At 33.4% G+C, this 16015-nt stretch overlaps 1 protein-coding gene across 6 annotated transcripts in view; it reads right to left on the bottom strand.

Moving 5' to 3' along the window:
• The window catches only part of ADGRB3 (adhesion G protein-coupled receptor B3), an 856580-nt gene that overhangs the window by 30578 nt on the left and 809987 nt on the right, over positions 1–16015 (bottom strand). For all 6 annotated transcript variants that reach the window (XM_031964675.1, XM_031964677.1, XM_031964676.1 and 3 more), the window contains one exon: positions 10540–11183. In XM_031964675.1, coding sequence (XP_031820535.1) covers positions 10540–11183 — 644 coding nt within the window. The remainder of the gene's footprint in view (positions 1–10539; positions 11184–16015) is intronic.

Raw genomic sequence — 16015 nt, forward strand, 5'->3', positions numbered from 1 at the left:
GATCACAATGTGCATAAAGCTTTGCTAGATATTTTAAAGTATGTTGTTGTTCAGTTGTTTTTTAGTTGTATTTAGTTCTTCATGACCCCATTTTTTTTTCCTTTGGCAAAGATACTGGAATGGTTTGCTTTTTCCTTCTCCAGCTCATTTTACAGATGAGGAAACTGAGGCAAACAGGGTTAAGTGACTTGCCCAGTATTACAAGGTTTTACTGTGTCTGAGACCCCATTTGAGTCTTCCTGACTCCATGCCTGGCACTTTATCCATTATGCCATCTAGTTGCTTTATTTTAAAGTATGCAAAGAATAATAATTGTCTCTATCCACATCATAAATATAGTCCAATTTGGATAGAAGAGAATGCATGAAGAAAAATAGTATAAAATAAGGTTGGAAATCAGACTGTAGAGAGTTTTGAATTTGTATTGAGGGTTTTTGGTAAGGAAAACAATGATCAGATCTTTGCTTTAGAAAGATGACTTGGGCAGCAATGTTTTGGATGGGTTGGAGAAGATGCTACTGAAAAGGATAATGGAGGTATTGTAAAGATGGGAGTGATAGTACAAACAATTAACTTGACAGGAAGTGGAGAAGGAAAAATGAATTAAAGCTATTTCTACACTTTTATACTTTAAATGACTAGCGTCTTAGAGGTTCTATCAATAGATATGGAGAAGTTAGACAAAGGGCAGGTTTTAAATGTTTTATTCAGTTTGGGGTGTGTTGGGTATGAGGTGTTGTTGAGATATCCAGGTGGCTCCTTCCATTGGACAGTTGGAGAGGCCTGTGATTAAGGGGAAAACTTGGAGGTGTAGCTATGGATTTAATACTCACCTTCATAAAGATAATAATTCAAGCTATGGGAGTAAATGAGGTTTCCAAGGGACAGTAAATACAGAAACTGAACAGAAGAGAATTGAGAATTGATATGTGCAGAACACTTGAATTGAGAAGGAGGAAGCACCAAAGTAGACTAAAAAAAATAATCAGAGAGGTAGGAGGAAAACTGGGAGATTTCAGCATTACATAATCAAAGGGAGAGAAGAATATGAAGAAGGAAAAAATTATCTACAATGTCAAATGCTGTAGAAAATACCAGGAAGAATAAAACATCAAGATGGTACCCAAACAAAGTTAAGAGATCAACCATTGGCACACAAAAATGCCATCCTCAAATTGTGGAGGCCAGTGGGATTAATAAAGTGAATTTAATTAAAAGAAAGCATTAAGAACTGGTCAAATAAAGACCTAAAGGAGGGAGACAAGACTGTAAGATTATTGTCTAAGGAAAAGCATAAATTCAAGAGAGCACACCAGGGATATCTAGCCACTTAGAGATGAACTTTCCATTTTTGGCTATAGAATCTAATTATTGTCTATAGGTGGAGGATCTATGATTATGTATCATGAAAGTAATGAAGTGTGTGTTTATCACTAGAAAAAAAACCAAAGAATCATTTATTATGACTTAAGAGTAGAAAATGCATTTTGGTATAAAAGTATTTAGAAGAATATGTAGGGAAAATATTCAGAGAATCTCTCTACATCTAAGTCTTTGCAATTGCTAAATACATTCTTAAAAGAAAATCTTCATCATTTTCATCCCTGCAAATTAGACTGGGCAGGATACTAGAAGATCCACAGTAAGGAATATTTTTCATTGACAAATGACTGGGAGAATTACTACAGAGGTCTTTCTTAAGCTTTTAGATTCTATTAATTTGTGAGCAATAGTTCCCCTTCCAGAAATAAAACCTTTGATACCAATTCCAAACTAAATCTCTCAGGATATGAAGTCTGGGAGAAAATGATTTCAAAATGATTTTTCTTTGAGTTAATTTTATTTAGCACATCTACAAAGATGCCAATTTCTTCCTTTCTCCACCCCAATCCCACTATCTGGGGGATAAATATGAGGCAAGAGAAAGAAGACCAAGCCAGAATATAAAGAAAATGGTTATCTTTGTAAGGTTCTTCCTTTTTTTAAAGCGAAAATATTTGAGGGAGAGGAGAAAAGAGAGGAGGGAGCAAGGAAGGGATGCAGAGAGAATGAGAGAGAGAAAGTGTATGATATTGGATATGACCAGCAGTTACAAAATATATTGGAAAGAATACTGGATTTGAGGAGGGAGAGAAGGTAATGAGTATTTATTAAACATCTACTATATGCCAGGTACTATGCTAAGCACTTTACAAAAATAGCTTGATTTGGATTGAGTCTCAATTGAGACTGAGTTGAAGTCTCATTTTGAAGACTCATTTAAGACTGAGAACAGTAGTTCTCATTATGAAACCTCATTCTGGCATTTAGTACCTATATAATTTAGGACAAGTTACTTAAATTCCAGAACTCAGTGTTCTCATCTGCAAAGTGATGATTTTGGGTTGGGTCTACATTCTCTTCCAGCTCTAAATCTTTGATCATGATCTAAATGCAATGTACACTATATTGCTTTATATATAACCATCAGTTTTAAAATTACAGCAACTCAGTAGCATATCAGATACCCACTGCATTGCAGAAGTTGAACAAAATGAATGGTGACATAGAAAAGAAAAATGTACAGGTGACAAGATGAGCACCTGGCTCTTTGCTGAACTCAGTAACTGAAGGCCACAAAATTGTGGGCTAGATCTTAAGTATCAATTCAGGACAAACCCCTAGGTATCATACCAAAGTGGACTGCATTATGTGTGTATTTTTTCTCACTAAAAAAAGGTTTCATACTGATACAGAATAATTAATGGCAGCCTTATTTGTGCAGGAAAATTGAGACTAGAATGTAGTAGTTGATACAGCCACCTTTTGTAGCTCACAGAGATAAATGTGCCCACGATTAACTAAGCACAGTGTAGGATAAAATGGAAGTCCACATTAGGACAATAGATTTAAGGACTTCTATGGGTAAAATCATTATTCTTCTAGCTCTCTTCCTTCAGGGAATGGGGCATATTCAATGTAATCCCAAAGTGACTCCTCTTATCTCTCCCTAAATTGTTTTTGAGGTTCAAAGGTGAATTTATAAACAATAGGGAAAAATTTTTTAAAGTGCTAATGCCATGAAACTTTATGTTTAGCTTCTAACATACCTCAGCAATTTTTTAAATGAATAAGAAAATTAAACTAAGGTGGGATAACTTCTGAATAGAGAAGATGATGATAACTTTGATAAATCTGCTAGGAGCTATGGCATAACAATTGTCAAACTCATGTATTACCTTAGCATCACCTAATGCAAGTATCTCCAATCAATCAATTATTAAGCATCTATTAAATAACTATTATATACCCAGCACTGTGGTAAGTGCTGGTGATACAGAGATAAAAGATATTCACTGTCCTCTAGAAGTTTACAATATAATAAGGTTCCAATATAATCTCTATTTTTTTATTTCTGGAATTCTGTTTCTGAACTAGATTATGAAATTGTATAATCTTAAAGTAAGAAGAGATCATATATATGACCTAGTCTAAAATCTATTTGTTATAGCTCTAAATCTATGATACCACACTCCTTGAATTTAAAAAAAAAATAATTTAATTATTTTAATTTTTGGCAAGGCAATCAATTGGGGTCAAATGACTTGCCTAGGCTTATGCAGCTAGGACAAATTAAATGTCTGAGGCTGGATTTGAATTCAGGTCTCTCCTGACTCCAAGACTAGTGCTTTTTTCATTGTATCAACTAGCTGCCTCAATAGGCTTCTTTAGGGAAGAGGAAAATGAAGTTTAGAGATTGAACAAATTTCCTGAGGTTTCACAGTTAAGAAAGTGGCAGAGCAGGTATCTGGGCAGCTAGGTTGCACAGTGAATAAAGCCCAATGGAGTCATGAAAAATCAGACACAACTGAAAAATGACCAAAGAACAAGAACTTGGTCTTAGATCCTTTCACTTTAAATCCCAAGCTTTTTTCCAATGAAATGTCCTGCCTGAATAATAGGTGCTGAAATCAGGATTTGAATCCATATGCTCTCATTCCAATGCCTATGCTTTCTCTGTTGTGCATACAGTCTTTATTCTTTTCAATTTCCTCATAACATTAGGTATGGTACTCTTCTGCATATAGCCATTCAATAAAAACTCATTTATTAAGAGTCAAAATTTAAGTTCTTATTATAATTTTCTACTAGTATCATATAATGAAGAGTGTTGAACTTGAAAGCTGAGTTCAGATTCTTTTTCTATCATTAGCTGGGTAATCATGAGAATAATTTTGTGGAGACTAGCTTCCTCATCGTACAATGGGGATAGTAAGATCTGTGGTACCTACCTCACTGGGTTGTTGTAAAGCTCAAATCAGATGATGTATGGAAAGTGCTTGACAAATCTGTAAATGTCATAATTTTTATTATCACCATCTTCATCATTTTATAGGTTTTAGAGAGCAATGAAGACAGAAATGAATACAGAATATTGCATATGAGATATTGAACTTGGAAAATTTTAGCTTCATTGTGGCAGAAAAGTCCAACAGAGGAAGCAGATTCATGTAGTTTGAATGCTATTTTCTAAGGGTATTAACAGATTCCAATCAGGCTGTATGAGAAAGAACTGGTGGAGGGAGAGAAGGGAAGAGGAGAATACCAAATGAGGAGACAAATTTATAGCAAATGTTTCTACTTCCAACCTAAATTTTGACTTCTAGTTATATTTTCAGTATTTTTTCCTCCTAGCTTCATGTTCTCTGGCAAGCTAAAATCCTGACTCAAGCTGAAATATGACACATTTCTTTTTAATACAAGATACTGGCCTTTATCCACCATCTTTTCTAATGTCTCTGAGGATGCTTCTTTGACATAGCCAAGCATAATGTCTTCAAAACTTTAAAGAAGACAAAGTAATTTTCATATCTATAATAAGAGATTGTTCATGAAATTATCAGAGAATAAACTGCCGTTTTTCTTTTTTCTTCCCCCAAATATTATTTCCTTTTTTCCCTTTTTCCTCTCTTTTCTTCCTCCCTCCCTTTCTTTTCCTTTCCTTTCTTCAGTGTCTAGCACTATTTTTTTCTGTTTTAGACAGGGTCTTTCTATCCCACCCAGATTGTGTAGCAATCTTATTATAATGCTGAAAATAAGGAAGATTTTTACCAGCTATTTTTAAAAAATCAGGCCTAGTTAATCCCTTTAGGCAACCTAGTGACTCTCCACTGTGAGGTATTCCTCATATCCATATCTGATATCCTTAACTCAAGGAATCTCTCTCTGTTTCCCCCCAGGAGCAGAGATTGCAGATACGTGCTATGATGTCCAGCTTTACATCTAGTCTAAGTTATTTTAAAATGATATTCTTCAGGCTATATAGAACATAAAAATAATTTCCTCATTTCCTTCTGTTTTTCCCCTTCCTCAATTTGTTTCTCTACTAGCCAATTCAAATTTGCTGATAAGCACACCAATAACTTAATTAGCAATTTTAGAGTTTCTTTTGCCATGTACTCACAATCCTAATGGATATGAGAATTAATATTCCAATGCTATTATGGCCCTGTGTCCACCAATATTCCATTTAATGTTCATTTTAAACAACTTTTGCCCGGGTAGCATGAGGGATATCCTCTGTTGTACTGTAGACCCTCTTCTGTCATTTTCCTCCTGTATTTCATACAAATCAAGAGAGCACATGGGCTGCCATGGAATTATAGAATTATAGATTTAGAGTTGGGAGGGACTTTGAAAACGATGGATTCCAAATATCTCATTTACCAATGAGGAACTTGGGTCCAGTGAGATCAAGTGATCTGTCCCTTTAATCATGGATTCTTATCAGCACTGGCAATTTATTTCTTGCATGCTCTCACTCTTTCCTGAACCTCATGATTTCATTTTGTTCCAATCTAAGGAATCTTCCTGTAATTTGGGGCAATTTTTCCATCATAGATTTATATTTAATCTCTTTCATGCCTAAATAAGATAAAAAATACCTGGATGCCCAGGAAGTCACAACTTTTTAAGTTTCTTCCTCTGCTGTCCTTTCTTAAGAATATCTTCTTGATTCCTAGTGTTATTCCCTAAATATTTGTCTATCTACTTCTTTTATCATTTCATTATTATATTTTATTGTGCTTGGATGCTACCATACAAAGTTCATCCAGACATTTCAGTATTTGGGTTGTGGTCATGTTCTTTACCTCATATCTTCCTGATATTAGCCTCAATGATTTCTTATTCTTAAATTAGTTAATTGAAAGATTCTGAACTCTCTCCCACTCTTGATGACTTTTATTTCTATTCATATACCATCTATTCACCAATAAAATACAAGTTATTCATTAAGAAAAAAATATCCCTGGTATTTTCATACATAGCAAGATTGTTTATACTTGCAGAGTGCAATGTAGGATGAAAGACTAAATTTTGTATCTCCCTCAGCACCTAGGACAGTGCTCTGCATATAGTAAGATACTTTATAAATATTAGGGTAGGGATTAGACCCATGATTTCATTGGTACATGAAAATATTAGATGAGGAAATCTCCTACCAATGCAATCTTCTCTAAAACTTATAGTCTTAGAGAGATGCATTATAAATATAAGTCACTTTGCCAGATCTTCCAGGATGGAGCTTTGATGCAGGTCTCATTGACTTCAAAGCTTGTTCATTATCCACTATTCCATGCCACCTCTTACTTATAGCTGAACATATTTGAAAATTTTCTTCTAATGAATCCACTAGATTATAAATCTACTTGATTGTTTTAGTTTCCAGCATAATTGATACTCAAAGAATATCTTCCCAACTCATTACTACCCTTCTCAAACACAGCCTACATCTCCTACAATAAACACTTTCTTCATACCTGCTGTTAGTCTCTCACTAAAACCGTTAATATCTTAATCTCACCCATTTAGGTTGAATAACTGAGCCTCTTTTTTACTGAACTAATTCCATGGGAAACTATATAAACACTGACTTTTCTATGAAATTATTCTTTCATTTCACCTTAGTTTATTTTTCTCTAAGCTTCCCCTAACCAATTGTATCCATAACCTGTTGTTAAGAGGACTTGTGAATGGCCCTATTAAAGGCTTTCAATTCTCTGGCTTCTGTTTTTCTGTTTTCTTTTTTCTTTCTGTTTTTTTCTCACCTTATAGATTTTCATATGTTTTCTCTCTCTCTTTTTTAAACAAAAAGGCACAGCACAATTGACGACTGAGTAAAAAATACATACACACATATCTTTAGACAAAATAATATTACCAAGGGCATTTAGTTTTCCAGCAACAATGTTATAAATGAGAAATACATTTCTGAGTATCTATAATTCAAAATACAAATTTTTAAAATCAGATGTTACAAAGATTTAGGACTATAATAGGAATGGGTTGGGCTCAGCTGCTTCAATAGAGCAACAGACCAAGAGATTTGTAGACTAACAAACCAAGTTATCAAGGGACTTCTGAGATTTGTAGCTGGGATGAGGAGGGGATGGAGTGACATATTTCTACCACGATCCACGCCCCCCCCCCCACTTTTGTCCCATTTTCATTTTCTTTGAACACATTTTTTACATGTATCAGTCACTAAAACACCAAGCATAAATAATCTTTTTGTTCCCCACTGACACATTTATAGAATACACTTGCCAGTATGCTTTTCTTTCTAGACTTAGAACTACATTATAAAAAATATAGCCATCATTTTGGTCACTCTTTTCTTATCAAATCAAATCTGTTTAATTCACTTTTGATATGTAAATTATGGCAGAAAATTGGGAGCAATTGATTCAAATTCCCAGCCACTCAAGTTCCTAGGCAACTCCTCCTAGGAAAGGTTAATTACTTTATGTGGATAGACACTTTGATGCTCTGACAATAATATGTTTCTAGTTCTTGGGTCACAAAATATACTAGTCCAAGGATAGATAAGGCCAAAACATGACATTCAAGTTCAAGAATAATTTTATTAATGTGGAGAATTATTAATATTCCTCCTACTCAGGGGAGAAAGTTTCTATTCCAGACTTTGATATACACTTACTCTATCACCTTGAAGTAGTCACTTTACTTCTAGGATTACTTACTGGTTACACAGAGGGGTGATAAAGATAGATGAATTCATGTTTTTTAAGGTGATTAGATGATCTTTTAATGAAAGGCCCTGTACAAGTGCTAATTTTTATAATTCATTCCCATGTCCATACATTCTATTTTTAGCTATCTCAAGTGGTCACCCAAAGCACTAATTAACTATTAAATGTATTTCAAAAGGAAAAGGAAGAATTGAAATTTCAGTCTAAATTCTGAATATTCTTTCTTTTTAGTATATATATGTCTCATGGTTCCAAAGGTGTTGAATGCAGATTTTTTTTTTAGGAGACATAACTGAATGATACACTGAATGTGGTATTATTATTCAATGCTAAGATTATGGAATGTTTTTGGAGATTTATAAACTCCACAAACTGCACATTGCAATAGTTGAAAGTGCAGTCCATTGATCTAACATACACAATATGTTCTGTACTAAACCTAGTAAAATTTTTAGATTTTTATATGTGACAAACTTTTTTCAACTAAAATAATTAGATGTGATTACATTTAAATCATTTTGGTACTCCTTGAATAGAATATTGTTTAGAGAGCTTTTCAACATGCAAAAAAAATTCAGAGATTATTTTAATTATTTTGTGATATCTTTGCAGTTGAAATTTTTTGAACAGTTAAATGCCAAGGATGACCAATGTACTGCTTTTGGTTTTGTGTTCACTATTGTCCACAATCAAATAGAATAATAAAGAAAATATATCAGCCATTTCTCTGCTGTTTCTCTCTCTATTTAGCTTCTGATTTTCTCTATCATGTCCCTGAGCTGGTATTCTCCTCCTCTTCACTTTGGCTTCCTTTTATATGTTATTTTCCTCCATTAGAATGTAAGCTAGTAGAAAGGCTATCTTTCTTTTTTTTTTTTAGTGTGTCCCCAGCACCTTAGCATAGTGTGTGGTGCATAATAAGCATGGAAAGCACCTACTCTGTGCCATAGTTATGTGTTAAGTGCTTTACAAATATAATCTTGTTTGATCCTGCTGGGGAAGTACTGTTATATACCTCTAGTTCACAAGTGAGAAAACTGAGGCAAACATGTTAGATAAGTGATAACACATTATCTGAGGCTAGATTTGAATTCAACCCCTTCCTGACTCTAGGTCCAGTGCTGTCCTCATAGATTTCTACATAGCTGTAGTTCAATTACTCCCAATTTTCTACCACAGTTCTACCAATAAAGGATTAATAAATGTTTGTGGGTTTGACTTCCTAGGCCACATGCATATAAAGTTAACACTCAATGTGCTATAGAACTTCTTTCTTCTGAAATTGAAAGGACACAAAGACTTAGGGTATCCATGTGTTTGTTTTAAATATGTAGGTTGCGAATTTGAAAAGAGTCATTCAAGCTAATTAGTGGTCTATCTATCTATCTATCTATTAGAATAACCAGTAAAAGAAGTCCTAGAGTGAATCTAGTACCACAGAAAGATTATTCTAGTGAACATCTTATCAATCTCATCATCAACCTCAGATGTAGTTCACCCTCAGTTTCAATGCTTCTGTGCTAACTAGCCCTGGATGAACCCGGAGCATGTAGCTAGTAACCTGATTATTCCTGGAAATATTTTTTTATTCTGGGAATAAATCATCAAAAGTTGAAAGTATGCACCAGGGCTGTCTGGTAAGCATATTACCAAATAGAATACTGTTTTACTCTGAGAATGAATGAACAAAAATTGAAGGTATGTACCAGAGCTATCTGATAAGCACATTATCAGGCAGAACACTAGATTTGTCCTAGAATTATACTCCCTTCTCATTAGGAATACTCTTCAATTAGACTTTAGGTCCAACAGATTGAGTCACAACAAATTATGGCTTCTGATCAAATATTTGCAATCTATGACTTTTGAGGCACCAGGAAAAGTGATTGCTGATCTTGCTCATTTCACTACTATAAATAGATAGATTTCTGCAGGACAGATTAAGTAAAACAAAATAAAACAAAAAGCAAAACTTGAATGAACATTGCAGGATGATTATAAAAAGGCTTGAAAAAAAATAATCTAATGTTAGAATATTATGTGGCTATAGTAATAGATTAAATATTTCCCACATTTTAATAAATGATTAAGCAATCGGGAAAACTTTTAATTTGTTTGGACCTTCTCCTGAGGGCCTGGGGATAAAATGATGCTGCCTGAATAACCTGAGAGCTTTGTATTGGCTTTCATTAAAATGGACTTATTATTATGAACCACAATTAAACACTTACAATCTAATAAAGCCTGTTTTCATTATGATTGATTAAAATATGTTTCCAAAACACTTTAGGTCCAATTATGTCTACCAAGAAATTTATATAATATTGCAACTCTTCAACTTTTCCCCCTTTTTTTAAATATACTTTCCCATCTTCCCCCCAAACACAGGGATTATATCTGCTTTTTAAAAATTTGTTTTCTCCAAATGGTGGCATTTTTAAGAGAGGCAACCATAGAAGCCAAGAATGAGGGTCAAAAATCAAGGAACAATTTCCACATTACTGACCTCTAAGGAGCTCATGGATATCGTTGATCCAGTTTCACTTCTTGCTAATCCTGCATTGTCATCCAGTTCAGAGGCCATGAAGTTCTTTACAGCTGTGCGAGGCTCAAAGGGCAAATTCTGCATATGCTCTTGGGGTGCAAGATGCTGATCTAAATTCATACTGAATTGATCCATAACAGGAGGATTGATGTTAAATTCAGGATTGACTTTGTAGTGCAAAAGCCTTTCATGAGGCAAAGTTTCCATGCCAATATTAAGTTTACTTTCCTCTTTCAATGCTGATTGGGCATTAACTGAGCTTCTAGGCATTACTATATAGTCACTTTCCATCATTCTTTCTTGAGGATGTACTATGTCCATATCTGCCCCTCTCAAATTATCATCAGTGCATAAGTACACAGTTCGCCGTAATTCACTATTATCCTTTTTCAGACACTGATTCGCCAACTCATTCATGCTCATTGGCATATGCAGGCCTGTGGGCTGCTGAATTATGACTTTGGAAATGATATTTCCAGGCAAAGTTGAATAGCTCAGACCCTCAGGATTTGTTGTCTTTTCTTCTTCATCATCATTCAGAGAAATCCGAGATAGCGTTCCTGTTATTGTAGCTGCCCGACATGGTCCAATATCCTTATGAAGAACTATAATTAGAACACAGCATTTTTCAAATAAAAGTCAGTACACCCTGATTTACTTTTCACTTAGTGTCCCCCCCTTTGTTTTTCTTTTTAATTTTTATATTTCATTTCCTTTTCTTAACAAACTGCTCTGAAGCCCTATTTCAATACTTTAGCATAATATACATCTGATTTTTTCAAAATGGGCAAGCTTTAAGTGTAAATTGTCTTCTCAGCAAGAACTCATCTAAGTGCAGGAAGTTTTATCAACCAGGATGTTAGCCATCAAGTAATTATTTTTTTAAAGACCACATAACTCAAGATATTATCTATTAAAATTATGGAGGAATAAAAATTTGTATTAGTGGAGAGAATTGAAATCATGGATCTTTTGAAATATCGGGATATTCCTTAACAACACTAAAGTTCTCCTTTAATTAAAATCATGTTTTTATATGTTGTTTATAAATTATTTTTATAATTTCCTACAAAGATGAGACAGAAATTTAAATTACTCTTTATATCAATACAGAGTATTAACTCTGATAACCCATAATTTTATGTAGGAGCTTGCTTTCTGAAATTTGATTAATAGCTATAAAATTTGCAGAATATGCTAGCATGTAAGTAACTCAGCATAACCTCTTAGGAAACAAAACAACAGAGTATAAGTTAGATTTTTCTTCAACCCATCCTATAATCTTTTGTGGAATTATAAACTGATTCATGCTTTTAAAAATGTCCATTGTTTTTTTCTAAAAATGTTCTAAAACTAGTAATCATTATTAAATTATCCTCTGAATAGAGATAATTACAAATGATTATATTTATACCAGCCATTCCTATCTCATTTTATCTGAAAAATTCACTAAAAACTGTGTCACTGAAAATTAATGAACAGTTATCCATTGAAGTCCATCTGGTAAAGAGAGTACAGGGAACAGAAGTATTTATCATATTAAATTTAAAATGCAATTAAAAAAAATACAACCAACCCTGGTGCTCTATTTCTAAGACAGTATATGAAAATCACCAACTGAGTTTTAATAAATGAGCAATTTAAGCCTTTGTGACTCATCTTTCATAAACCTTGGGGGGAAAAGTAACTTAGGAAAAAATAGAAGCCTTACCAAGATTTTAAAATGAAGGACAAATGGATAGCCAAACAAACAAACAAATGAAAAACAAACACATATTTTTCCAATGGAATTATTGTCAAGCTCTGTCATTTAAAATAAGGAAGTGTTCTAACTCATGCTTGGTTGTGCTCAATAGTCTATTTTCAAGAGTTCTATAAGCATATAACTTATGCATATAGACAGCGACAGTGGTAATATAACTTTCTCCATTCCAAATAACTGCCACCTTCTTTTATCCTCTGTTCAACACAATCCCACAGACCTGATTTTGTAATTTTCTAAAATGGACACTATCTGTTAATATTCACATTGGTTGATAAACTATGGAATTTATTACTATATTGTCTTCTCATAAAGGCTTTCACATGTTTTATATTTCTCTTCCAGTTATCAACTAAAAGAATGACTTTCCATATTCACACAGGTAAAGATTATGAGTATTTGTCCCTTTTACAAATTGACACTTATTACAAAGAAAATCCTTAAATATAAGTTTAAGCTTACATTATTTATCTTGAATCTTTTTATCAGAAAGAACTATGCATTTTTGCCCTTTTTGATAGATTTTGATAGATTTCTTAATTTAGATCCTGAAATGTAATATGACCATTAAACATTTTAAAATTATCTGCCATTTTATTTGGATTTCCATTTTAATCCTCTTCAGGAGGTAAAATAAACTTAGATTTTTTTTTTAAAATCTATTTTTGTATCTTTTAAAACAAAATACTAATAATGAATGATAGTTCATGAGCAATTATGTTAGCTAATAGATTTCAGTAAACTAAACATAATATTTAAATCTTTCAGATCTCAGAGAACACTTACATTTTTTACACTATTTGTTACATACAGAAATAAAGCAAGAACCAAGAGAGGTAGAATATGTAGAACAGTAACAGATTTGGAATGAAATTTAATCACCAAATAAGAATTCATCAAGTTATTATCATATACCATGTGACAAATACTGGTAATAGAAAGAAAAAACCAAAACAGTCCTTGTCCTCAAGAAATTTATATTCTAATGGGAAAGACAGCATGCATATTAATAGGCATATATAAGATGTGTCCAGAACATCACCTTGAAGGGACTGTACAAGGATATGAGAAGATCTGGGATAAAAACCTCTCTCTATTACCACTTGCATAAGCTTGAGCAAATCTCTGAATCTCTTTGTTTCTATTTCATTATTTTTTACGGTCAATTTTTTTACTGCCTTCTGTATTTTTATAATCAAGGCATTATGCATTTTTTTAAAATCCAGATGAAGGCAACCATTAAGCTAATTTTCCCATATACAAGAGAGGCATATAATTTAGATTTTCTTTAAAAGTGTATTTATATATAAACATTTGTGTATGTATGTATGTGTATATACATATGCATGCATACACATGTATATATGTATGTAACATGCACACACACATATATATATATATATATCACATTTTATATATATACCTACATATAAAGTCAGTTAAGAAGCACTTATCAAGTACTTATTATTGCCAAGCATCTTTCTAAGTGATGAGAATACAAGGAAAGACAAAAATTTTCTTGGTCCTCAGAAGTTGTACATTTTAAAGTGAGAGACAACATGTAAATAATTAGGATTTTCTGTTCTGGATCTGACTTAGGATAGGACGCTGGCAATTTATGTTTGATATTAGAATAAAATTAAATCATCATCAGTCAAAAAATTACTTAGCTATATTTGGAAAAAGATTGTTATGCTTTATTCTATAAGGATCTGTATTTAGAAACACTTTGAAATGATTCTGCTGAGTAAAGATCTCTTGATTGACTTTTTTGTTATCCTATACTAATCAAGTATTAGAGAAGTTTGGAACTTCTCATGACAGTTTAATACTCAAGGGACAATGAAGTGATGTCAGCAGTCTAAACTTTTAATCCCTTGAGCCAATCAAGTTTTGAGGATGATTGGATTGAATTCCTTTTAAAGAAAAATTAGTGTAACTTGCATAGGGGAAATATTAGAAAAATTTTCTCACTGCACAGACATATGTACAGTAAATACAAAGTAATATGAAGGGGAAAGGCACTAGTAACCAAATTAATTTGGAAAGGACATCTAAAGAAGGTAGAATTTGAGCTGAGGCTTGAAGGAAGCCAGGGAAACAAAGAAGCAAAGCTGGGATACAGGAACCATTTCAGGTATGGGGAACAGTCAGTGCAAATACAAGGGATGAGAGATAGAATATCCTATTTAAGGAACAATCTTGCTGAATTATAGGCATATGGAGAGGATTAAAGTGTGAAAAGACTGGGAAAGTACAAAAGAATCAGATTATGAAGAGCTTGATGTGCCCAACCAAGGACTTCGTATTTGATTATTTCAGTTTTGGACATATGTGTATATATATATGTGTGTATATTTGTATCCATTCACACACACACACACACACACACACACACACACATATATATATATATACATACATATGTATCAATCACATTTTATATATATAACTACATGTAAAGTCAGTCAAGAGGCATCCAGTTTAAGTCTATTCACACACACACACAAACACACACACACACACACACACACACACACACATATATATATATATATATATATATATATATGAGATAGAAATGATAGGAATCTCAAACTATGTGATATGAGTAAGACACTTTGCTTAAATACTTTAAATAATCTAGGATTTCACTGGTGGGGAGATAGTATCTGTTCCTCTATTCATCCCTGTGTTAATCACTTGCTACTAAGTCACTAACTAGTCCCATCTCCCACTTCACTCCCATTTTTCCATCCTTACTTTTCTTATCCATATTGCACCCATTTTCCTAATCCAACTCTGCCTACAACTTTCATTATGCCCTCTCAAATTCCCCTAATCCTCCATAGTGGATAAACTTCCTGGTGTTCATGTCTTCTCATCCATTTACCTTGAGATCCAGTTTCCCTAGGTGACACTGCAAACCTGACCATCTTTTCCATCACTTACATCCCTTCCAATATACTGGTCCTGGAGGAAGGGGGAAAGAATTAGAATACTTTTTGCTCTACCATGCTTCTTCCAAATGCTGTCTTTGTCACCAGAACCTAGTCATGTTCCTATGACAAGGTCCACAGTATCAAAAATTATCCCCATTTTCTAGGAACCTCCATTTCTGTTTACCAGATCTTGGTCATTAATTCTCCTTTCTCAGGGAATATAGTTCAAGGACTGATTCAGAATCTTTATGAATTACTTTTCAATTACCTTCAAGTGTTTCACTTTCTTAATAAAAACTCTTACATCAATCTGACAATTCCTTTCTGTCATTCCATTATAATACTATTTCTCAGTCCTACTGACAAGATAGATATCTTGGTCATTTTTGAGAATGAAGGACAAATAACAACTTCTATACCTATTCTACACTTGTATGATGATCTTCAATCCTCAGTATAATTTCAGTCCATAATCATATTGACTCATCATTTTTCCCTCCCCAATATCAACACTTTAACTCTACACAGCCATCAATACTCAAACCCCTTGCCTTACCATTATTCATCCCTTTCCAACCTTCTTCCTCTGTTCCTACTCTCATGTTGCTAAACAGAACTGGAAAAAGTCACAAAACCATGCTGTGTATACTATAAATTCAAAATATTTAATTGAGATAACGTAACCTTGTTTACAGCAATGTAATCCTTTTATTCTTCCCTAATTGATTCCTTA

The sequence above is a fragment of the Sarcophilus harrisii genome, chromosome 4 (assembly GCF_902635505.1).
Source record: "Sarcophilus harrisii chromosome 4, mSarHar1.11, whole genome shotgun sequence".
Taxonomy (NCBI): Eukaryota; Metazoa; Chordata; class Mammalia; order Dasyuromorphia; family Dasyuridae; genus Sarcophilus; species Sarcophilus harrisii.